The 26,662-nt window shown below is 41.3% G+C and overlaps 1 protein-coding gene across 7 annotated transcripts in view; it reads left to right on the top strand.

The window, feature by feature from the left end:
- vac14 (vac14 homolog (S. cerevisiae)) overlaps window positions 1–26,662 on the top strand; it is a 449,264-nt gene that overhangs the window by 363,444 nt on the left and 59,158 nt on the right. For 5 of the 7 annotated variants that reach the window (XM_041191735.1, XM_041191734.1, XM_041191731.1 and 2 more), the window contains exons 18-19: window positions 13,777–13,856; window positions 14,931–15,081. In XM_041191735.1, coding sequence (XP_041047669.1) covers window positions 13,777–13,856; window positions 14,931–15,081 — 231 coding nt within the window. Of the gene's footprint in view, window positions 1–8,587; window positions 8,617–13,776; window positions 13,857–14,930; window positions 15,082–22,112; window positions 22,159–26,662 lie in introns of those variants that run through there. The other 2 variants (XM_041191736.1, XM_041191738.1) reach the window with 2 other exon arrangements.

Below are 26,662 nucleotides of genomic sequence, written 5' to 3'. Positions count from 1 at the left end.
GGAGAGAAAGTTAGTGAGCATTTAGAAATACAGGGGTTAACCATGGACAAATGCAAACATTTGTTAAAGGCATGTTGTATTTGACAAAATTAGTAGAATTATTTGAAGAAATGACCAATTAGATAGGTAAAGGGGATGTTGTGCATATGGATTTTTAGAAGGCAAGTGATATAAGGAGTGTCAAAGAGCATATATGGACAGGGTTAATGGATAGGAAACAATTGGGGTAAAGGGGTGGTGTTCAGATTGACGAAAGGTTGGAAGTGGGGCAACCCAGAGGCTATGGTAGGTCCCATTTTTCTTCTTTGTTTAGAGAAATGTTTTGGACACGGAGAACACAATCTCAAAACTTTATGACAAAAGTTGCAAGTTTGACAAATGGTGAGGACTTGAAGCGCTTCAGGAAGATGCAAGCTAGTGGAATGGACGGGCAGATGCAATTCAGTGTGAGCAAGTGTGAGATTATACATTTTAAGAAGAGAAACAGAATGGGAGTGTACATTCGATAGAAAGATGCTGAAGAGTGTGACTGAACACAGTGACCTAAGGTTTCAAATACATAATTCCCAAAAGTACAAATGCAGATAAATAAAACTGCAATAAAGGCCACAGCATTTTAAGGTCTATAAATGTGGTGTAAAGAGTAAAATAAAGTAAAGCAATGTATTTGATGAAAGCATTGGTCCTACAACAGACTACTCTGCCAATTTGGATGTGCCATTTTAGAATTAACATTAAAGTTGTGGAGAGCATAGATTCACCAGGATGATGTCAGGGTTGTGAAACTATAATTGAGGAAAGACTTAAACACTGGGCCAATGGCAAATAGAGCAGAGAAGGCTAGCAGCAAAGTTAAGTAGGTTTTGATCCTTTTTTATTTATTCTTGGGATGTGGGCATCGCTGGCAGGGCTATCATTTATTGCTCATCCTCAGTTGACAATTGGTTACTTCAGAAGGCAGTTAAAAGATAACCACAGTGTTGGAAGACATCACGTCTAGGCCAAACAAGGTAAGGATTTGCTATTTCCAAGTGCTCAGAGTAACCATTGCAAAACTTTACTTACCAGTTTGAACAAGTACATTTTATGTTTGATTTGAAACCTGGTTGCTGAAAATCAAATGCTGTTTGCAGTCCACTAGGGTACCTCTGAACTTGAATGATATTTCAGGGGGCCTCCAAAAAGTTTCCTGTGCATAGTTGAGTTGGTGGCACTCTGTCTCTTAATAAGGAAGTTTTGGCTAAAGCGTCATTTCACAGACTTGAGCGCATAATCTAGACTGACACATCAGTGCAGTACTGAGGTAGTACTGTGCTGTCTGAGCCACTATGTTTCAGGTGAACATAAAAGGTCCCATGGCACTATTGGAAGGGCAGAGGAATTCTCCCTGGGTCCTGGTCAATACTTAGCTCTCAACCAACATCACTGAACATAGGTAATATGGTCATCTGGTGGATTTTACTGTGTGCAAATTGGCTGTTGTGTTTACTGCATTACCATAGTGACTGCACTTTAAAAAAAGAAAAAGAAGAATTAGCTGTAAAGTGCTTTGTAATTTCCTGAAATCATGCAAGGCACAATGTAAATGCAAATCTTTCTTTTCTTTCTTTAGATTTTTAATCTGTATTTTGCTGGCAGCAATTATCTATTCTGAGTTGAAGTTCCATTAGCAAAGTCCCCAGTTTATATTAATTCTGCAGTAATCGGTTGCACAGTAATTGAATTGATATTCTAGAACATACTGTATGGCTGTTATAAATTATACAATTTCACAAGTTTAATGGATCCACAGATAGGTTTGCCAGGGTTATTTTATTCTAACTTCCATGCTTTTCTCTCCTTCAGACAACACAATCTGTAGCTTGGGTTGGTTTCACTGGGATTGCCAATCTGTTGATAATCTCCTTGTCCAACTCCATCATTAAACCTCTGATAATCTCCTGTCTCCATCACTCACCCTCTGATTATCTCCCATTTATGGGATTCTTCTGTGTGCAAATTGGCTGCCATGTTTCCGCCATTACAATAGTGACTACACTTCAAAAAAAAATTATTTCATCACACTCCTGACTTAAGTCTTATAGATAGCAGACAAGCTTTAGGGAGTCAGGAGGTGAGTGACTCACCACAAAATTCCCAGTCCCTGATCTGCTCTGGTAGCCATAGTATTTATATGACTGGTCCAGTTAAGTTTCTGGTCAATGGTAACCCCTAGGATATTAAATATGGGGGCTTCAGGATGAAATACTTTCCATTTGCTTGGATGATTGAAGCTCCAATAACACTTGAGAAACTCATCAAGGATAAAGTAGCCTAATTGATGAGTACACCCCATCCCTTAAACATTCACTCCCTCCACCACCAGCACACAGTGGCAGCAGTGTGTACCAGCTACACGATGCACTGTAGCAACCCACCCAAGGCTCACTCAAAGCACCTTCCAGACCCGCTAGTGCCTGGGTGGACCAGGACAGCAGGTGCATGGGAATGCCACCCACTGCAAGTTCTGTTCCTAGCCACACACCATCCTTCCTTGGAATATCCCTCCGTTCCTTCAGCAGCACAGTTTCAGGATAAGGGACCAATCATTTAGGATGAGATGAGAAATTTCTTCACTCAGAGTTGTGAATCTTTAGAATTCTCTACCCCAGAGGGTTGTGGATGCTCCTTCATTGAATATATTTAAGGCTGGGATAGGCACAGTTTTGGAGTCTCAAGGAATCAAGGGATATGGAGAGCGAATAGGAAAATGGAGTTGAAGCCCAAGCTCAGCCATGCTTGTGGTGAATGGCGGAACTGGCTCGACGGACTGCCTTCTCCTTCTATTTCTTATGTTTTTGTATTCTTAAGGCAGCTCACCACCACCTTCTCAAGGGCAGTTGGGGATGGCAACAAATGCTGGCCTTGCCAGCAATGCTCACGTCTGGTGAACCAAACATAAAAGAGACTTATTGCTAACTCATCTTTAAGGGAATCTAAATCAAGTTTCCATTCAAAGTTATATTAAACCCAGAAAGAGCAGCAACAGGAAAATCAAGGCTTCCAGCATTAGTGATGGGGAGGGGTTCACTGTTGTGATTTTCGTTCCCCTTCCTAGGGTAGGGGTAGATCATCCTCAAAATACTGGTTGCAAAAAGTGAGCAACAGCAGGCTTGGCATTGGGATAGAAATGAAACAAATGCAAATTCAAATCATTAAGTTTTATAATCTTGCACTGACCAAAAAATAAGTTTGGAGGGCTCGAAAGATTCTCCTTAAGCCTCAGTGGAGAGTAGAGATGGTTATGAGCCAGCTGGTCCTCTTCAGTGAGACTGTATGATGTCATTAATCATTCCTGGTTTGTTGCCTTCTCAATCTTTTTGATACATCTCTATTAGCCTTTTATATTCAGTTAGTCTTGTAGACAATGAACTAGACAGTCAAAATGTACTGCTTTTTGACCTAATGGATTATTACTGCCATTAATGGTGGAAAAGGCCATCGATCCGAAATATTAACTCAGTTTTTCTCTCTGTAAACACTTCCAGGACTTTTGCGTATTTCCAGCATTTTCCTTTCTATAATTCCATTCAAATTTGTTCATTCATCATGCCCTGATTGCCCTTTCACAAGGTGCTCCGCAGCTCCACCCTAGAAATATAAAAGCTGAGGCTGAGATCAAAAGCTGTGTCACCTGTAAATTGGACAAATCTGCTCTAAATTTGCCAGCTTATGTGTGGATGCACTATCCCCAACTGATCTATTTAATGGTGTCATGTCACATCGTTACATCCGTGTTGTTGAGAGATCCAGATCTGTAATGTGTTTTTATGGCAGTTTTCATCAGAATAAAACCAACTAAAAGAGTTAAATTATGAAAACTGACTGCATAGCCAAAGCTTGTATTTCTTTGAGTGTGGAAGACTGAGGGTTGATCTAAAGGAGGTGTCTAAGATAATTAAATGATTTGATAGGGTAGATGGACTGAAACTATTGCCACTGGTGGGCAAGCCCAGGACAGAGGGGTATAATATCAAAATAAGACTATTCAGGGAGCACTTCTTCATATAAAAGGCAGTGAAAATCTAGAACTATTCCCCCCCCCACCCCAGACCCAAAAAAAATCAGTTGGTCTGAGGATCAATTGAAAAATTTGTAATTATGATTGATAGCTTTTTGTTAGAAAAGGGTATTGAGGATTGCAGAACTAAGGCAGGCAGATGGAGTTAAAGTACAGACCAGCCATGGTCTAATTGAATGGTGGAACAGACTTGAAGGGCTGAATGGTTTACGCTTGTTCCTTTGTTCTTTTGGCACCAAAATGTTCAATTTTGCCTTGTGCACAGAAAGAAATGGAAACTCAAACTGGCTAACAGTAGATGGCCTTTGCATTCTTGTTAGTGCTGGCACTCTTATTTTCATTGAAGAAATGGGTTCAGTGAGAACAAAGCAGGTCAAAGTATAATTTGCAATTAGATGTATGTGAAATGCTTCTTCAGCTACCAAGACACATATTCAATTCTGAATTTTGATTTGGGTGAGGGTGGATTCTTAGGAAATGAAGAGGCACACATTACTTTGGAAAAAAGCTAGAGTGCTTGTAAAGGTTTTAAATAAATTAACATTGAGACTAAGTACTGCGATTGTAAACTGGTATACCTCACACTACTGCTAAATGCACAGCCAATGTCAGTTCTGTTCATTCAATACAGAGTTCAGGAGGCACTGTGTTTTGACATTGCACTTCCTGTCCCCCTTACAAAATGGGTGGGCTCACACAGAAGCAATTTCTATGGCTGACACATCAACAACCATGGTAATCAGCTCTTTAAAGTGAGCTGTGCATTTAAGTACAAAAACCAAATCTTAGCCCAGGGAGGAAGAAAATGTCTTGTCCTCAGTATACCCTTCTGCCCCTTAAATTAACTTGTTTTTAAATCTATCAGTCTATTTTTGCCCCTAGTTCATGCTCCCCAACACCGCGGCCTTTGGTATCAAAAGTAAAACATAATCCACCCATGCTTTGGTTCTTTTCTTCTTTTTCTTTTCCCCCTTCAATTGGATATATAAGATCCCACAGCACTATTTCAAAGAGACTGAGATCTCCCTGATGCCCTGACCAATATCAATCCCTCAACCAACATCACGAAGCAGATTATTTGGCCATTTGTCTTATTTTTGTTTGTGGAACATTGCTGTGTGCAAATTGGCTGCCACATTTCCTACATTACACCAGTGACTAAATGTCAAAAGTACTTAATTAGTTGTAAAACATCTTAGAACATCCTGAGGTCATGTAAAAGCAAGTTCTTTCTTTCATATTCTTTGATAACATTACATAACAAAATGCTATCTAACTCAGTCTTGAAAGCTTCAATTGTGACAGTGTTGATAGCCTTTTGGAAAGTGAATTCCAGATGTCCACTATCCTTTTGAGTGGAGAAAAGCACATTCTGATTTCACTCTTGAATGGCTTAGCTCAAACTTGAAGATTTACACCTCTTTGTTCTGGATTCCCATTCAAGGAGAAAAGTTTCCCTTTATCAGTCCTTGCATATCCTTCTATCATTTGGAGCACTTTGGGACATTGAGGTTGTGAAAGGTGCTATGCAAATACAAGTTTTTTTCCTCATCTGTTATTTAATAAAGCTCAGTCCCATAAGGGATGTATCAAACATCTGAAACTGAGCCTTGCACTGTCTGAATTTGCCTGTCGTGGTCTTCAAATTTAACTTCTGTAGCTAGCTCTGCTAACCTCATTTCCCCATTTATTCTGTGTAGATGAAGCTAGAGGAGTGGAATTTCTTCAGTGCTGAAGAAAATGTTCTAAAGGCTGGACGCTCTTACCTTGCTCCTTAGCCAATCGCAATGATGTGTATGCATATAAATATTTATATCATGTATATATTTGTGTGTGTGTGTGTGTGTGTTCCAAGATACTTAACAGAAACACAAGGAAAACATTAATCTTGGTCCAAAAGAGATAAATGTTTTAAGCACCGTAACAGAGAGAAAGATGGAGAAGCACAGGTGTTCATGGAGGAATTTGAGAGCTTATTGCTTAGACAGTGGAAGGCACAGCCACCAATGTAGGGCAGATAGAGTTGAGAATGCACAAGAGGCCAGAATTGAGGAACAGGGCCTGGGGCAAGGTTCTTGGGCTAGTGGACATTAGTGATATTGAGAAGTGAGGCTACGGGGCGATTTACACCCAGACATGAAAATTATGTGAGGCATTGGAAGACCAGGAACTAATTCGGGTTTAGCAAGGATAGGAGCGAAGGGTTAATGGGATTTGGTGTGGCATTGGATAGAGACAGCAGAGGTTTGAATGAGGTGCAGTTTATAGGCTTGAGGATGGTTGGAATTGTTGAGGCAATAAAGTCACAAAGGCATGAATTAGACAAATGGGCTGAAGTAGAGCTGAGTTGACTGATGCTACAGAGTTGGAAGTAGGCATTGTTTGTAAAGGATATGAAGTCAGAAGCTCAGTTAAGGTTTGAATAGGATGCCAAGGCTATAAACAGTTCAGTTCTGTCTGAGACGATGATTGTAGAGAGAGATGGAATCCATGCCAAGTCTACATATATTATATATATATATATATATATATATATATATGTATGCTGGAGTGGTTTTGACACTTTGGTAGGACAAAGATGCAAAGGTACATACAAGAGCTTCACAGTCTCAGAAGGAACAGTGTTATCTGTATCCACTAAAAACCTTCCTTTGCATGTTAGGATCCCTTAACCTCAGTAGCAGTTGCCCCTCTACCCCCCTCCCCCGCTTTCCCCCGCAACTATCCCCCAGGTAGTTGCATAACATCATGTCTCAACAGCACTCAGACAAACAGCAGAAAAGCAGTAGGCATAGTTCAAACCACCCAGTGAAGATTGCATTTAACAAGTTAATTGGCCACTTCCCTCAAGGTTAATACAGAAGCGAAATGTTGTGGATGCTAGAAACCTGAAATAAAAACAGTGTTGGAAATACTCAGCAGGTCTGGCAGCATCTATGGAGGGAGAAACAGAGTTAATGTTGCAGTTTGATGACTTTTCATCAGGACAGAAAGATCATTGACCGGAAACATTAACTTTGTAACTCTTGGCTATTTCCAGAATTTTGTGTTTTTATTCTCTCAAAGTTAAGATCCTTAGCTCTCCACAAAGACACTCGAGCTAAAATGTGAATTCATGGTCTCGTACGGTTTATTCAGTTTCATCCACACCCAAAACTCCTGCATTTTCTGGTACCAAGTTCCATCTGTTCGATTTCTAGCATTTCAAGACGGACCTCTACCCATTTGATGTAGGGAATTGGAATTGTGCTGCACGTGCTGAGATGTCTTTTAGAATAATTGAAGATAACTGCCTGAGTGGTTATTTTTTATTCTGAGCAACTTTTCTCAGAGTCAGTACCCCATTGATTTTGTCAGTTGCATTACTTACCATTCACCTTTGCCACAGGCCAAGGAGTGTAATTTTACTCAAAAAGTGATGACTGTACCCAAAAGGATTTAATGACCTTTCTGTTTCAATCACTGTTTCACACATGCCTATACTGCTTACATTTTTGCACTGACATGAAGCTAATTAGAACCGAAAGCTCAGTTCCAGCAGCTCCCCTTGGAGTATTGGAGGTGAAGGAATGTGGAAAGGAATGTTTTCCATTTCTATCATAAAGAAAGAACTTGAATTTATGTAGCGCCTTTCACAGTCTGAGGGTACCCCAAAGTTCTTCACAGCCAATTAATTACCTTTTCAAGTGTAGTCTTGCTGTAATAAACATAGCCAGAGAACCAATTACATTGGCTTCTCTTCCTGCGTCCACACTGTTATCTCTGGTGTTACCCAAGGATCAATCTTTGTCCCCCTCTTATTTCTCATCAACATGCTGCCCTTTGGCGACATCACCCGAAGGCTGGATTCACATGTTAGTTTTCACATGTACGCTGATGACGCTCAGTGCCATCACCTCTCTAGACTCCTCCACTGTTTTAAATTATCAGACTGCTTATCTGACATCCAGTACTGGATGAGCAGAAATTTTCTTCAATTAAATAGCAGGGAGAATGAAGCCATTGTATTTGGATCTCACTCTAAACGCCATTCCCTAGCTACTGACTCAATCCCCCTCTCCCTTGAGATGTTCGCAACTTTGATGTTACATTTGTTCCTGAGGTGAGCTTCCGGCCTCACATTTATGTCTTCACTAGGACCCCTGTTACAGACAGGAGGGGGTATAATTTAAACAGCCCTGATTTCTCCTCTCACCATCTGTCCATAAACAAAAAGGTGTTTTGGTTTTTGATTTCCCCCTTTGTAAGCGGTGGCATATTTCCCAACCCTTCAGTTTTGATGTGATCCAATTTCTATTAATAACCTCACAGCAAACTCGAGATAGGGTGAACGAAGAGGGTTAGTTTATTTTACACACTCATAACGTGGGAGGGGGTGTCACTCCGTAGTCCCCAGTATACTCATACAATAAAAGAGGGCTAAGGGAGAGGAAGAGGTACAGGACAAAGACCACAGAGAAGATTAGAATTATTGTTTCACATGAGTTCAGAGTCCAGAATCAAAAGTCCGATGGTGTATTCTTTCAGAGTCGGCAGATTGAAGACGATGCTGGGTAATCCACTTTTCCACAGAGATGACTTCCCCAATAGGATGGGTACGTAGAGATGATTTAGTCTTGTAGGCACTGGTATAGAAGTTCAGAAATTCCAGCCTTAAAAAATATAATTTTATAGATTACCCATGATTATATAATATATATATATATTCATCTGCTCAAACCTTGATCGTGCCTTTGTTATCTCTAGACTTGACTATCGCAATGCAGTGCAGTCTGATGTCATACATTCTATATTCTGTAAACTTGAAGTTCTGCAAAACTCTCCTGCCCATGTCTTAACTCGCATCAAATCCCATTCACCTATCACTCCCGTGCTCACTGATTTATATTGACTCCCAATCAAACCACACCTTGATTTTAATATTCTCAGCCTTGTTTTCAAATGCCTCCAAAGCCTTTTGCCTTCCTATCTGTTTAATCTCCTCCAGCCCCACAACCCTCTGAGATATCTGGACTCATCTAATTCTAGCCTCTTGAGCACCCATCATTTTAATCATGCCATCATTGGTGGCCATGCTTTCACTTGTTTCAGCCCTAAGGTCTGGAATTCCCTCCCTACGCCTCTCTAGCTCGTTTTCCTCCTTTAAGACACTCGTTAAAACCTATCTCTTTGACTAGGCTCTTGGTCATCTGAACAATATATCCTTCTATAACTTGATGTCATGTTTTGTTTATTGATGGTCTTGTGAAGCACCTTGGGACATTTTATTATGTTAAAGGAGCTATATAAATATAAGATGTTGTTGTAGTAAAGCACTTTGTGAACCTCCTGAAGTTTAGCGCTATATAAATCCAAGTCTTTTTCTTGGTGAAGGCAGGCTGATGTGCTGAGGTACTTGGTGGATGGAATAAATAGAAAACTAGGCATCTGCAGCAGTTTTGGAAGTAAAACTTGGCCCAGGGGCTTAAGCATGAACTCAGAACCCTTGCTTTGAAGTGAAATGTTTGCCCAGGCAGCAGAATTTCTGATGTAAAAGGTACTTACTGTAATGTTCAGTGGACTGTAGAATGCAGTAGCTTTTAGAAGACATGGACTCAGCTCTCTGCTTTGATATGATGGCTTGCATCTGGTTTCAACCCTCCTTTGTAATTCCATCTTCAACATTTCAATTGTGAGCAGTGTGAGTATTAATAATGCACGTGACCAATTGTGGCATTTTCTACACATCCAGAGACTAGGTTATTGCAGAAAATGGAATGTGGAATTAGGAAAGGGCAGGTGGTGGGGGTCACACATTCTACAGCCTTTGATGAAAGATATCACAGTTCGTCTTCATTCAGGATTGTTTTGCTTTTGAAAATTTTGGTTTGAACAGATAAGAGGTGGTGCTTTTGACCTGTACAGAGATGGGTTTTGTTTGCACCCTTTTAATGTCAGGGCAGCATTGCGGGCATTACTTTTCCTCGAATTTAGTGCTTTCAATAACTGTAAAATATAGGGATTAGACTGACATGAAATGCAGGAATGAACTGGCACCACATCCCCAGTGTCAAATGCCTGTCGAGCCACTCCTTCTCTGGGTACTCCAAGTGGGAATTTGTTCTCTTTACAGTTCAGCAGGGGCATTCACTTGCAATTTGACTGTGCAATTAACCACCTCTTGGTAGAATTTAGCTTTGAGCTTTTGATGACCCAATTGTGTTACACAAAGAGAATGGACAGATGGAGAGCAGCAGTGTTTAATCTACTGGTCAACAAGGCATTGGTAAATCACTTGTCCATTGGTATTTTGTGAGCTGATTGGCATTTACTCCTATGTTGATTATACTGGAGGTACACCATACCCCCTTCTGTATCCTCTTTTTTCTTAGGCAGTAAACAGCTCTCAACATCGGACAGATTGTGAGTGTTTTCAGCCATGTGTTGTGTACCTGAAATCAGGGAAAGCATAAACATGGTAGTAATTATTGCTCTGAGCCAATGAGTAACAACGTGCGTAACAATAGACTGCTTGCATATTCTACAATTAAATTAATTCAGAATAAAGCCTGCATTTATAAAGGATTCTTCACTCTGTGCTTGATGTGACGTTTTTAAACTATTGCATTTTGGTGGGGGGAGGATAGAGGGATTTAATCCAATTGTGCAGTTGAAAGTAAATGTCCCTTTATTGGACAGTGCAAAGGCACAAATAACTTGGCTGTAGTGTGTATCATCTACAAGATGCCCTGCAGCAACTTGCCAACCCTGCTTCTGTAGCACTTCCCAGCTACCACATAGAAGGGCAAGGGCAGCTAGCACATGGTAACACCACTACCTGCAAGTTCCTCTCCCAATCGCACAATCCTGCCTTGGAGATATATCATCATTCCTTATTGTCACTCGGTCATAATCCTGGGACTCCTGACCTAAGAGCACTGTAGGTGCACCAACACCACGTGGACTGCAGCAGTTCAAGAAGGTGATCAATAAATGCAGGGCCTTGCTGACATTACCCACAATCTATTTATGAATAAAAAAAATATGGGCCACTGGAGATTACCTCAATGGGTGTTAAGTATCAAGAGTGCTTAATTGCAGGATCCTCCTTCTAGCAATTCCTCTCTCCCACTTCCTTCTGGAGATACCAAGCACCTTTATGTCCCTGAGCCCAATGACCATTCTTCATGTATGAGCCTGACTGTCAACAGTTGGTTAGGCCATTACAGGGGCATCATTGCTTAATGCTGCCATCACCAGATATCCATACGTGCATGTTCCCAACAGGGTTCACTGGATAGGGCTCGAGTGAGGGAAATCCAGCTTTTTATTCCATTGTCACCTCAGCCCAGAGATCAGACTGGGACATTGGTGGTCAGTGAAGTTTAGCTGTTTTAACCCAATGATGTATCAGGAAATTGGGTGGGCCTCCTAATAACTGGTTAATATGATGACCCAAACATATTGAAATATAATGTGTTGTCTGGCTAGATATGCTTTGAGAAGCAGAACCAGTAGTCAATGAGAGTGCCACTTCAAAGGTTATTGCAGAAAATAGCTCATCGTGTAGGGGGTAACATATTGGCATGGATAGAAAATTGGCTGGCTAACAGGAAGCAGAATTGGCATAAATGTGTCTTTTTCTGGTTGGCAGGATATGACGAGTGGTGTGCCATAGGGATCAGTGCTAGAGCCTCAACGTTTTACAATTTATATAAATGGCTTGGATCAAGGGATCGAAGGAATGGTTGCTAAATTTGCTGATGACAAAAAAAAAGTAGGAAAATAAATTGTGAAGAGGACTGAAGGAGGCTACAAAGTAACATAGATAGGTTAAGTGAGTAGGCAAAGATCTGGCAAGTGGAGTATAATGTAGGCAAATGTGAAATCGTTCATTTTGGCAGGAAAAATAATAGAGGCTTATTATCTAAATGGTGAGAGATTGCAGAGCTCAGATTCAGATGGATCTGGGTGTCCTAGTGCATAAATCACATAGTATGCAAGTATAGCAGGTAATTAGGAAAGTTAATAGAATATTATCATTTATTATGAGAGGAATTGATTACAAACGTAGAGAGGTTATACTTCATTTGTGCAGAGCATTGGTGAAACCACATCTGGAGTAATGTGTACAGCACTGTTCTCCTTATTTAAAGAAAGATGTAAATGTGTTAGAAGCAGTTCAGAGAAGGTTTACTAAACTAAAATCAGGAATGTGCAGATTATTTTATGAGGAAAGGTTAGGCTTACTGGAGTTTAGAAAAGAGGCAATTTAATTAAAATCATTAAGATCCTGAGGGTTCTTGACAGGGTGGATGTGGAGAGAAGTTTTCCTCTTGTGGGATAATCTAGAACCAGGGGCCACTGTTTAAAAATAAGGGGTTGCTCATTTAAGACAGATCAGAAGAAACCTTTTCTGTGAGAGTTGAGTGTCTTGGAACTCTTCCTGAAACAGCAGTGGGAGCAGAGTCTTTGAATATTTATAAGGCAGTGCTAGATAGATTCTTAATTAACAAGAGGGTGAAAGGTTATCAGGAGTAGTCAAGAATGTGGGATTGAGGTTACATTCAGATCAGCCATGATCTTATTGAATGGTGGAGCAGGCTCCAGCGGACAAGTAGCCTATTCCTCATAATTCGTATGTTCATTTGTAAATACCACTTCCATTGGTGATTTAGTTGAAAACACTTGACGTTCCCACCTCTGGTCTTTATTAGTATTGCTCAGGATTGTGGGTGATTCCTCCTTGTCTTGAGAAGGCAGTTGAATGTGGGCTTCTTTTTTCCTGATAACCTTTCACTCTCTTGTTAATCAAGAATCTATCTAGCTTGTAATGCTGAATGGCATGCAGGGTTATTAAGAGTCAACCCCGTAGTATAGACCTGACACATGAGTTGGCCAAACCAAACAGGAATTGGTGGATTCCCAGTGGGATTCTGATGGCAAAATGTGAATCATGGTATTAGGTTTGGAATCAGAACTGACAAGCCTCTGGGTTGCTCGTCCTTTCCCATAACCACTACGCCACCATACGAATATAAGAAATAGGAGCAGGAGTAGACCAAACAGCCTGCTGTGCCATTCCATACAATCATGGCTGATCCTTGGCCACAGCTCCACTTAAGCTGCTCTCCATATCCTTTGATTCCCTTAGAGACCATAGGGTTGCTATCCCAACCTTAAATATATTCAATGATGGAGCATCCACAACCCTCTAGGGTAGAGAATTCCAAACCCTTTGAGTGAAGAAGCTTTTGGTTCAAGCTTCTGTATAGACTTGATCACATAATCAAGGCCAACAATATAATGCCACTTCAGAGGGGCCATCTTCCAAGTGGGCCTTTAAAATAAAGTTCTGCCTGTTTGCTCAGGTACATGCGAAAGGTCCCATGGCATTATTCAATGAAGAACAAAGAAGTTCTCCATGTTGCCTACTCTATATGTGCACCTCAAATAATGCCAACAGAATTACTTGATCATTCTTTAATTTGCTGCTTGTAGGTCTTACATAAATATTGCAGCCACATTTTCCTTCACCATATTAACTACACTTGAAAAGTAATTTATTGACAAATTACTTGGAGACGTCCTGAAAGTATTGTTACATGCTATATAAATGCAAGTGTTTTTTCTTTTATTTTCTATTGGATTTCTACTTCAATAAATCATTGCTGTTTCAACTACCATGCTGTCATGTTCCATTTCTGTCTCGCCATTTGCCTTAACTATTACTCCAGTGGGGACCTTGAGGTAACGATTGATTTCCTGACCGAGGTGGACAAGCTGGTGCAGCTGATCGAGTGTCCAATCTTCACGTGTAAGTAAACCCTGCAGCACTTGATGTTTCCATATCATCTGTTGGAGTCCCAGGTGTGGAAGCAATATTGTATCAGAAAATGGGGCAAAATGAATGAGTGCTGACTGGCAGCTGCATGAAATTGGGAGCATACCAAATTAGGAAGCAACTTAAAAGCTCTGACTCTTGTGAAAGATTCAAAATGAAATGTCGCTTACTGTTTCTTGTAAAAGCTTCTTTCTGCAGCCCCACTGACTCAGTTGTTTCAGGCAGCAAGAAACTCAGTAACATGGGCCCATGATGAGCTCCCCAGTCTGTCCTGAGTTAGCCCAGACAGTCGCAAGACCCGGTTTACCGAGTGGAGAATCAGCCATGGATCCTGCTCCCAATCAGACACTCTGGGTGGGTATTGTACCTGCCACCACCAAACAGTTTGCTGACACTCATCGTTCTGGCTTGAAGCCGAAATGCCCTTAGCCATGGCTGTGGAAACAGTCCTTAGCTATGGGAACAGTGCATTACGAGGAGTCGATACCTCCTGGAGAGGAGCAAACTGGCAATATTAGAAAGTCCTGCCTTTTCAATTGCTATCCCTGACAAACAGAAATCTGCCTCTCTTTCCCCACTAAATAAAAATACCCACCTAACCCTCTGCAGGCACTGTGTGCACATGCTCTTTCGCATGCAACAGGCTTAACTTAGGAATAAAGCCATGATCGTCCTATCACCAGTAAAATGAAAACAGTGGGTGAGTGGGGGATGAGGGGAGAAGGAGCATGCGACCCGTACAGACCTGTGGCAACTTGACATTGCTGCTCCAGTACAGGTGTTTGCATCTTCAGCTGCCAAGGTCCTAAGCTCTGAAATTCCTCCCCTAAACCTCTCTGCCTCTCTCCTCCTTTAAGTCCTTAAACTCTACCTCTGACCAAGGTTTTGGTCACTTCACCTAATATCTCCAAGTGGCTCAGTGTCAAATTTTGCCCAATAACCCCTCCCCTGCCTGCCGTGAAACCCCTTGGGACGTTTTTATGATGTTGTAGGTGCTATATAAATGCTGGTTGTAATTGTTCATTTATCTGCCATTCTTCTTCTCAGACCTGAGGTTGCAGCTCCTTGACGTTGAGAACAATCCCTACCTGATCAAAGCCCTGTACGGACTCCTCATGCTGTTGCCCCAGAGCAAAGCATTCCAGCTCCTCTCGCATCGACTGCAGTGTGTACCCAACCCAGAACTTATGCGAACCACGTGAGTAACAATAAGTATCATCTGTAATTCATGGAACATTGCTGATGAGGACAACTGGAATTGGTGATCCAAGTTTTAACTTTTGGCAGCACAGCTGAGATATCACCCTTCACCTTAAGACCATTCCCCTCGTGACTTGGGAGAACTGACCCACTCTGTGAATTATATACATGGGAGATGGGTAATCTCACCTCTTTCTCTCCCTCGCAACCCATGTTTAATGCACTCTCATTTTCCCTGTCCAGGTTCCCCCAACACCATGTGCAGCTTCTCTAGCCAGAAATGGCAGGCAGGAGTTCTAGGCCTCTCCTAATGCTGTTCTTGAATTAGGTGATCTGAGGTGCAAGGAACGTTGAGTTACTTTTTATTTGAACTTCTCTCCACTCTTTTTTCCTCCTTAGCACCATCCATTCATGCACCCCTGCTCCCCCCCAAAATTCCCTGTGGAGAGGCACTTGCCCATTTGCTCTGCACCTTTCTCTGGCACCATCAGGATTTGTAGGTGGCAACCTCACATTGCGCCACATGGCCTATCCCTCAACTTTCTGGTTCTTTCCTTGCACTGATAGATGCTTTTTCGCTGAGTCTACTCAGTGACCTGTACATTACAGTAGGCAGTCGGTATGTGGGAGCACACTACATCTAAGTTCCCTTCCAAGCCACACACCATCGTGACTTGGAAATATATCGCTGTTCCTTCATCGACACTGGGTCAAAAGTCCTGGAACTCCCTCCCTAACATCACGTGGCCTGCAGTGGTTCAAGATGGCGGCCCACCACCATCTTCTCAAGGGCAATTCGGGATGGGCAATAAGTGCTTGCCAGCAATGCCCACGTTCTTTAAATGAATTTTTTTTTGAAAAGTCAATCCAGATTGAGTAAAGGTGACGGGGGCCAGCACTAAATTCCAAGCTGCATCCTCTGCACTGATTCACATTGATAACCCTTTTAAATTAAGGAAGCAGTTTGATTAAAAATCACTAAAACACTGTTATTGACAGGCTGAAGAAAAGCCAGATTTATGTATAAGAGGGTTGATTGAGTTTTAAGGATTCAACAAGGACTTGCATCAATCAGAGAACTGTGCAAGTGAGCTCAACTATATTGTGCCTGAATTACAAGTTTAACCATATGCGTGCACGTAGTGGGAGTTTTGAGTCTCTTGCTGTTCAAATTTTCGATCTAGAAATCACACCTTCATGAATGCTTTATGTAGTGAAGAGGGAAAAGGAACTTGTATATTTGTAAGGGAGGCACACAAGAAGCTACCATATATAGGAGCTCAACCAGCTAAAAAGAAACAAAATGATGACTGTAATTACGAGCTTAGTCAATCTTTCTCAGTGGAACTCAATTCTTTACCTAATCCCTGCTCTTCAGTCCCTGCTATGTTTCCTGTCTTGGTGCCCAGGTGGGAGTTCACGGTCTACGTTGAAAAGTAGGGACCAGAAAGGAAGCATTTGGTGAACTGAACTCTTTGATCAATCGTTAGAGTAAGATTGCCTTGCAGTTTCCAGGTATTGCACTCAAAGTACTGGTAATTACACGGTGCTTTTCAGAGATATCACTGAATAGTTCATTATTCATTCTGTGTATTCATCTTAACTTCAATTCAGAGCATTCCCTTAGTAGAAAACTTTGTGACTAACTGTCCCCGTATCAAAAGAAAGCTGAATTCTCTGGGAAAATTCCCTGACACCATCTGTCAGCATAATGGATTAACAAGATGCCTGTTAATGGTAGGACCTAGAGCACAGTGGCCTCTATCATCTTTCCTGGGCCTGCATGTGGACAGCTGCTCGGTATCATGTGATAGGCATGTGTTTACTAAGCTCAAGACTATAAGAACACTGGTGCTCCAAGCTGCCCTGAAGGCGAAGGTCCTCAAAACCCCCACCATCACTCCGCTAAATTTCCATGTGTGTGGAGCTTAATTTCTGCTCTTCAGCCCCTGCTGTGTTTTGTGTCTTGATGCCCCTGTGGGAGTTCACGGCCTACATTGAAAGAAGGGACCAGGGAGGAAGCATTTGGTGAACTGAATTCTTTAGCCTATCAGTAGAGCAGATGTTGCTCACTGTAGACATTATTAAACCCTCTTGATTTTTGAAAGAAGTGTACCCTATGCACAAGCGTGCTTACCTGTCAGCTATGGCTTGGAACTGTCCAATTCTGTTAAATTCTCATGCATATTCTGTTGCCTAGGGTCTCAAGGCTGCCTTCTTTGGGCAAAGCACTTGGGAACTGCATGTAATTGAAGGGGAAAGATCACCTAATTATTGGGAACTTAATATACTTAAGACAAAAGATCCCAAGTGATTTTTCTTTCATCCTCTGTGGTATCAAGGCAATGTTCTATTTGTACATAAGGGAACTTCCTAAGAATAAGGAAACTATGGTTAAGAAGATTATCTATATTTAATTTCTAAACCTTCTGAGCTAACCAAGGGAGGGTACATCAACCTCCCGTTGAAACAGGAAGAAAAATTGCCCCCATGCAGTTTGCTATAATTAGTATTTTTACATTTATCGATCTGGCAAGAATTTGTGTGATTAATTTGCTCCTTTCAATCTTGTGGCATTAGACAACAGAGGCAGTAATTAAACAGCTTCATTTGGTTTCCAATTTGAAAAGAAAAATTCATTAACTTTGCAATCATTTGGGATTGTAGCTACATTCCATGAGAGGATGGGCAGTGCTGAACTTGATCAGTGATGGGAGATGCTGCTCTGTTCTGTTTCGGATGCTGGTTAAGCAATCAGTGAGTTAAATGTGGCAATCCTCAGGGGAGGGAAAGAGAAAAAACAGCCACCGAGAGAAATCTGGCACAGGCAATGGAAAATGTCAGTCCCATTCTCCTAGTAACTACAGTAAAGTGATTGTGCTTTCTGGCAAAGCTTCCTCTCTTCAAATTCTTCACTCTATTTAGTTTTAGTGTTTGTGGTGAATATAATTCACTGCACTTCATCTTTGTGTTGATGAAGGCTGCCAAACTACACAGGGTTGTTCACAGTTTGCATCCACTTTGTAGCTTGGCTTTGTGTACTGCTCATCCTCTCCATTAGCTTCCCTTCTTGCAGTGAATGCGCAAGCCACTGACTGTCCATTGCAAAACAAAACAAGCCCATCTTCACTTACTCCACGTTCCAGTGAGAGATTTCCTGTCTCGCGTAAAGCAAAAAACAAGAAATCACGGGCTTGCAAAAGACCAATCAGGCCTGTTCCTTCACCTACGTGCTTGTAGTCAGCAATACCATGGAGGCTACTCAGCACATTCAGTCTCCTTGAAAGAATTTGTAATATTTGCCTGTTTAATATTCCCCCAGTTGCACTTCTCCCCCACTCCCCTGCTGCTGACCCGAGCAATAGTCAGTCAAGCAAAGCTCTGCAGTATCAAACTAAGCTCTACATTACTCACATCTTCAATTGCCAACTTTGGCATATCAATTCCCTGGTTCCAGCAGTACCAATGCCTTCATGTTGTTTTCAGCATTCAGCTATCTCTGTCTATGTATTTGTAATCTTGATCTCATCCCTAATGAGTTGCTGTTTCTTGCATGAAGCTGGTAAGCGAGGTAGCTGGGATTCTTTTCCACACAATAGGGAAAGTTTAAAGAAGGGGGGCACACAGAGTTACAGATCTGTGCCTACTGTTCCTGATCTTGGCCACGCTGTACTGGTGAGGCATCAAAGTGGATGGTAGGAAAGAAGGGAGTGCGTCACTCCAGTTTTAACAGCTGTCCACACAGTACTGTTGAAGGAATTCTGAGAGGAGCACCTCCAGCCTGTTGTCCTGGTTGGGAAAGTTTAATAATGTGGATGGCGTAAGGAAATAATGGGATAGACGTCATAATGATCCTAAAAAATTTAAACTGGAACATTCATAGGATCTTACAACACAGAAGAAGGCCATTCCTCCCACCGTGACTCTGTCAGCTCTATGTCTATTTAATCTCACTCCCCTGCTCTTCCCTGTTGCCCTGAAAGATTTGCTTTTTCTAAGTATTTATTCAATTCCCTTTTGAAAGTTATTACTGAATCTGTTTCCATCACCCTTTCAGACAGTGCATTCCAGATTATCACAACTAACTGTTTAAAAATAATCTCATTTCCCCAACAAGACTATAAATTTATTTTTGCAAAAGTAAAATATAAACTGATGCTGCAAAAACCAGAATCTACCATTATTTTTAAACACTTATTTTCCCCAAGTCTTTGCCACTATCTATGCTAAGATTTGGAAGGTAAATGGACTGTTGGCATTTATTGCAGGGCAGAATGGAATGTAAAAGTGGGGAAGTTTTACTGCAGCTACAGGGGCTTGGTGAGACCATATCTGGCATACCGTGTACAATTTTGGTCTCCGTATTTGAAAAAGGATATAAATTTGTTAGAAACAGTTCAGACAAGGTTCACTCAACTCGTTCCTGGGATGAGGTGCTTATCTTTTGAAGAAGGGTTGAACAGTTTGGGCCTGTACCCATTGGAGTTTAGAAGAATAAAAGGTGAACTTATTGAACGTTTAAGATCCTGGGGGGACTTGATAGGGTGGATACCAGGAAAATTATTCCACTTGTGGGAGAGACTAGAACCAGGGATCACAGTTTAAGAATAAGGGGGCTCCCTTTTAAGACAGAAATGAAGGGAAATTTTTTTCTCAGAGGATCGTTAATCTGTGGAATTCTCTTTTCCTAGAGAGCAGTGGAGGCTGGGTCATGGAATTTATTCAAAGCAGAGTTTGACAGATTATTGATAGAGAAGGGAGTTAAGGGTGTTATAGAGGCCACACTGGAAAGTGGAGTTGAGACCACAAACAGATTAGCTATGATGAATGGCGATTCAGGCCTGAAGGACTAAATGGCCCACTCCTGCTCCTAAGTTATATGTTCCTTTGATTCTTTTGTCCACTGTTTATTTGAACTGATGTCCCTTCTATTCCATCCTGCTTCCACAACCTTTCCAACCTTGTGCCCCTGCTGTTCCAACTCTAGTATTCAGTACAGCCTCATCCCTTTATTCTGGAAGTTCTTCATACAAAGCATGACATGGAATGGACTTCCAGATAACATGAAGCAATTTAAAACCTTCAAATCGTTTAAGAAACATTTGGATGCTGCGATAGAGAGCTGTAGGACCTTTGTGGATTGATGAGTTAAGATGGGCTGATTGTCCTTATCTGTATCTGTCTTGTGACCGCTACACATGCACATTTACTAACAGGATAACAATCCAGCAGAAATGCTGGCTGATTGTTTAAAATCGCTTTCTGACCCTGGAGGATTAAGGCACCTAACTGAGCACAGACAGAGGATTGAAAGTAAAACCATCTTTACTGTGCAGCTCCATTTTAAAGTAATCGAGATTCCAACATTCTGTGCTTCAGCTCCTGAATTCTTGGTAACCTGGGAGTACAGTAAATACTCGGCAGCATCTTATCCTTGTGCTGCATGTACATGTGCGCTCACTTTTTGAACATATGTGACCTAAAGTTCCAGATGCCAATTCAGTGGCCCATTAGTAAAGTCAGCTTAATCTGATCTGCAATGAGAATGGGATACATCCATTCCACAGTACTAACTCTTCCGATTGTTCAAGGTCCTTCCCTCCTTTGGAAATATAGTTCATCCTTGGCAGAATCAGGTGTGAAGACTGGCAAAGGTCCAGTGCGGAGGGCCAGGGACCCAGGTGAGGGTCCAGTGTGAAGGGCCAGGAACTCTGATGAGGGTCCCGGTCAGGGTCCTGTGTGGAGGGGCAGGATTAGCTTTTTTGTTGCAAGAGGAGGAAAACATCGCTGTTGAAATACTACAACCTTTACACTCCTCTAATCAGCCATGGAACTGAATAGAATTTTGTGTGTGGCTTGCAAGTGAGCATCAGTAATGTGGAGAATATACCTCAGACTAAGGAAGTTTTTCTTAGCAATCCTTTCCAATCTGAAAACCATTTCACGTGGGAAGTGAACAGCTTTGGGTATTAAGCCAAATCCCTATCAGAGGCAGGAAGTGTCTCATTAGAATTTACAACTCTTTTTTGCAGCCAAATCCATCTCTGACGGGATCGAAGTATTAGAAATGCCATCTATTGCTCAGCCTAAACTCTACAATGGCTAAGATAGAGTGGGGAATGCAGTTGGACTGCTGCTGTTCTCTGAACAGTTCAGTATTTAACATTAACTTCTCTGCATTACTTGACACAGAAGTGGTGAAAAATGATTTCCATTTTGAGAGCTGATTTTTGGCCGTCTTGTATATACTTAAAATACCTGCCAGACAATCCACTCAAAGTACTGTATTTTTTTTATGCTGGAAAATTGACAATAGCCCTGCACATGATTGGAGAAACAGATTACCTGGAACTGAACTGGAGTAGATGTGATTTGAGCTTTTGACTCATAGTTTACATAGATATTTTTTCAATTTTAACCATGGTCAAAGGCCATTTGGCCTTTGTTGGCTGAGAGAGTAGTCAAGAGCTAATCTCACTGCCCTGCTCTGTCCCCTTGGCCCTGTATCTTTTCCTGCTTCAAATATTTATCCAGTTTGCCCTTAGAAGATACAGTGGTCTCTGCCTCAACCACTCCCTTTGGCAAAGTATTCCATGCACAGCAACATTCTGTCCAAATATATTTCTCCTCACTTCGCTCCTCATTCTCAGTGACTATTTAAAATTGATGATCCTTCTTCACCATCTCCCCAACCAGACAAAATAGCCTTTCCCTACTCAAACCAACAAAACGCATTGTTTTACAAACTTCTAAATCTCCCCTGACCTTCTCTGCTCTCGTAGAAGTAGTCCCAATATTTCAAGTCTCTCCTGGTAATGATGTGGTCTTTCCTTGACATCATCTGGATGAATCTGTGATGAACGATCTCTCTCAATTGAATTCTTTTCCTAATTGGGTGTCCAGAATTGCACACAGTACTCTAACTGGAAGTGAACCATTGTTAGTTCTTTACTATTGTACTCTATGACCCTATTCACAAAATCCACAAATGCTGTTAACCTTTTTCATTGGTTTTGTCCACCCCCACAGATTTCAGCCGTGACTCAGTGGTAGCACTTTATTCTCTCAGTCAGGAAGTTGTGGGTTCAAGTCCCACTTGAGAAACGTGAGCACATAATCCAGTTTGACACTCCAGTGCAGCACTAAGGGAATAGATTCCCTTTCAGGTATTGCATGAAAGATCCTTTGGCACTATTTCAAAGAGAAAATTGAGGAGTGCCCTCAACCAAGCTCAATAAAACAGGTCGTGTCTCATTGCTGTTTGTGGGACCTGGCTATCTGCAAATTGGCTGCCTTGGGTGGCCACTTTTCAAACAAAAAATGGTACTTCATTGCCTGCAAAGCATTTTGAGTTATTGTGAAAGAGCTGCCACAGTTCCTAAATTACAGCAGTGAAGTTGGGACTGTTTTCCTTGGAGAAGCAAAGACTGAAAGGAGATTTGATAGAGGTGTTCAAAATCATGAGGAGCCTGGACAGAGTAGATCGGGAGAAACTGTTCCCACTCGTGAAAGGATCGAGAATGGGAGGGCACAGATTTAAAGTAATTGGCAAAAGAAGCAAAAGCAATATGAGAAAAAACTTTTTCATGCAGCAAGTGGTTAAGGTCTGGAATGCAATGCCTGAGAATGTGATAGAGGCTGATTCAATCGAAGCATTCAAAAAGGGAATTTGACTGTTACTCATAACCTACAGAGTTATGGGGAGAAGGTAGGAGAATGTCAATAGGTGAATTGCTCATTTGGAGAGCTGGTCAAGACACAATGGGCTGAATGGCCTCCTGCACTGTAACGATTCTGTAACTCCACTTCAAAAGTACTTCCTTCACTGGCTGAAAAGCATTTGGATCATCCTGAGATTCTGAAATGCTCAATAGCAATATAAATTCTATGTTCATCCATGCTCATGATTGCCTTTCCATTGAGCAAAGACTCCCATCCATTATTTTTCTGCCCAAAATGTCCGATAATATGAGAAAGTTGCAGCAAAGTAACTAATGGTTAGAATGGCTTCTATGAAGAGCCATAACCTACAGATAAGCAGCTGACCCTGTCCCAGTGAGAAAGGTGAATGTTTTCCCCTGTATCTGGTGCATTGCTGAAGTAGATAAAAGAGACAAAATGGAACTTTGAGACAATAAAGATGGTTGCACCTACAGCTTTTCATTTCTCTCATTTCCAAGGTGACATTCTGAAGGTTTGCTGAGTGCTGTTATATAACAGTGCTTCACACAGTAAGAGCCTTGATTATATTTAATAATGTGACTGCATTCCTATATCTAACACCCTGAATGGAAAATTACACATGCTGTTCAATATTTTCTGGAACATTCTTGTAAATTTTGCACTTCTCAAAGGTCCGTGCTAGGGAATAGAACATTCTTCTACTTTCACCCACTATCAACACCAAGCATTTGCAAGTCAGGTGTAAAGTCTTTAAATACAGAGTCAAGACCCCTCCCTCTGGCCCAACAATGTACCCCAGTAACCAACCTCTCAGGAGTAGCCCCCACCTCTATCCTTACATCTCCGTTTCCTCTGTACCATCAAGATTGTTAGGGCAGCTTTTCCTCCCTCTGTGCCCAGATAGCTTGGATCACCCATGCACAGCAAATGTCGGAAAATCAGAAATCAGGGAATCAAAAATACATGCCAGTAAAGGTATCCAACTAGATTTTGATATTCATTGCACCCAGATGATCCAGGCAAAGCTCCCCTATAAATATAGGAATGAGAAAAGCATTCAACCCATGAAACCCACTTTTTCCACATTGTGTGAGAAATATGTGCATAGCATTAGGTAGAACTTAAACATAGAAACGAGCCAGTCAACCGAGCCAATTCGTATGGGCCATTACCTTTCACTTGTGCTCATGTTGAGTTCCTGTGGATCACAGCTTAAAGCTTTATACATGCCATGAGCAAAGGGAGTATGACCAGGATTAACAATTGTCTAATTGTGTATTGATCTCCACCCATAATGTTAGATGCCTACCACATTGATCAGACTCCTCTTCAAAAAGCAGAAAAGAGCAAATCATCAGACCACCATGTACAAGCTAAACTAATTGATTTATTTACAGTTTTACTAATAAATAGAATGATAGACTTATATTTATGCAGCACTCTTCATGGAAGGTGGTCTCAAATGCTTTATAACCAATGAAACACTTTAATTGTAGTCACTGTTGTAATTTAGGAAGCATGGCAGCCAATTCATGTAAAATAAGATCCCACAAATAACCATGACCAGATAATCAGTTTCAGCGATGTTGATTGAGGGATACATATTGACCAAACCACTGGGGAGAATTTCCCCCCTCCTCTTCAAAATAGTACTGTGGAATCGTTTATGCCCACAAGAGAGGGAAAGCAAGGGCTCAGTTTAACAGCACATCCAAAAGCTGGCACCTCCAACACTGCAGTTCTGTGCTGAGTAGTTTCAGCCTAGATTTTGTGCACAAGTCTTTGGCATGGGTCTTGATCTCAACCTTCTGACAAGAGTGCTTCAAACTGACCAGTTGGGGCTAAGATCCTTCAAGTACAGTATTTAAAAATAATAGAATTAGTCCATAGCAGGTTAAAATGCTCTTTGTAGGATGTTTCTTACCATTTGATGATAAAGAGGACTTTTGGTTAAAATATAATTTAATAGGCTTTTACATTGCCAAGTTGTATATGTGTGATGAGAATCTCAGTTTATCCATCAAGTTTGGTTCTCTAACCAGAATGAGACTTATCAGTCATCCTTGCTTGATGGCACAAATGTAGGGGTGTTGGATATCCCAAAAGCAAATACTGCGGTGTTGGAAATTTTTCAAAAACAGAAAATGTTGGAAATACTCCGCACGTCAAACAGCATCTGTTGAGGGAGGAACAAAGTTGATATTGCATATCTTGGTGGTAAGCACGTATCCACGCCAATTGCATACTTGCGAATGCGTTCACCATCTATAATTTAACTTGCATCTAGAACAAAGCTCCTTAACCTTGTTTAAGAAAGAGAGTCAGGCAGTCTGTGCACATGTCATTCCCCTGTCCATCACTTCAATTCTGCAGTCCAGTTCTCATTGTTCAAGCTGATCGTTAAGGTTAAACAAATTGAACTATCCAGTAATCTGAATTAAGCCATGTAAATAATGTAGTTAAAATTTAGTTTGCATCATCAAATAAGTTGGCTTTCAACAAAGAGAGGAAGATTTTTATTTTAAACCACTCAAATAAAATTAAGAAATCTCCATACTTTGTCACACTCATCATGTTAGGCTCCTTGCAACCATCAGAGACAGTGAACCTTCATCAAGAGGGACCTGTAGACTTGGAAGGACCAACTGGTTCACCATGTATAGAGCAGTATGACCAGACGCCACCTACCAATCTTCCCTCATCCACACCAAAACCCTTGGAAAGGTAAAAAATCCAAGATCATTAAGAGAGAAAAATGACTGGAAAATTCTTCTCTCAGCCTCACAGGAAATAGGAACCAGTCCAGATTACACTGACCATGCATACGTTAACTGTTAATTCACTACTTTCTTTATGATGCAATCACGCTCCAGCAAAGAATGGTCCAGCCCTCTCTTGAAGACCTGCATAGAAGCAACACCCATCAACCAGCTGGCAGCACATTCCAAAGTGTCTCTAATCTCTAGGAAAAGAAGGATCGCCTAGCACCAACCTTATGCCGACTCTGCCTGTCCACTGCCCAATCTGTCAATCTGAAATCAACTACAGATACCTAATTCAGCTCTCATGTTATTTTACGTACTATTAGGCTGTCTAGAAGCCTGCATTGCTGTGAAATAAATTAACACAGCTCTTTATGCCTATCTGAGTAATTAAGGTTTTTCTAAATTGCTATTCGCTCTTCTATCTCTGGACCATTTTACAAGACTACATTATCACTCACTATGTGAGGACACCAAAACTGGGCACAGAACTCCAAATGAGGCCGACTCAATGACCTGTATAACTAAAAAGTGGTGTCTTTTGGTTTTTACTAAATGATTTAATTAATACACTCAATACCCTGTTTGCTTTGGTTATATCTTCACTCAATTGCTTGTGAATCTTCAGTGATCTGGGCAAAACAATATTGAGATGTTCCTTAAACCATTCCAGGGATTTTGGCCTACTGCTCTGCTCAGAAATCCATTTCAAGCATTAATTGTTCTTTGTGTCACCAGAACAACTTCCTGGCATCAGTCCAACATTTCCTCTTGCCAGTTTGAACTTTGGCCTCTTGTCTTAATGTCAACAACCCAACAACGTATGTTTATAAAGCGTCTTTAACATAATGAAACTTCCCAAGGCACTTCGCGGGAGGATTATAAAACAAAGTATAGCACCAAAGCACATAAGGAGATATTAGGTCAAATGACCAAAAGCTTAGTCAAAGAGTAGGTTTCATGGAGTATCTTCCAGGAGGAAAGTGAGGTGGAAAAGCAGAAAGGTGTAAGGAGGGTATTACAGAACTTAGGGTCTAGGCAACTGAAGGCACAGCCACAAATGGTGGAGCAATTAAAATTGCTCAAGAGGCCAGAATTTGAGGAGCACAGGATGGGAATTTTAAAATTATGACA

Source organism: Carcharodon carcharias, chromosome 7 (assembly GCF_017639515.1).
Source record: "Carcharodon carcharias isolate sCarCar2 chromosome 7, sCarCar2.pri, whole genome shotgun sequence".
Classification (NCBI taxonomy): Eukaryota; Metazoa; Chordata; class Chondrichthyes; order Lamniformes; family Lamnidae; genus Carcharodon; species Carcharodon carcharias.
Note: the sequence above shows the minus strand (reverse complement) of the source record. Positions and strands in the feature narration are given on the sequence as shown.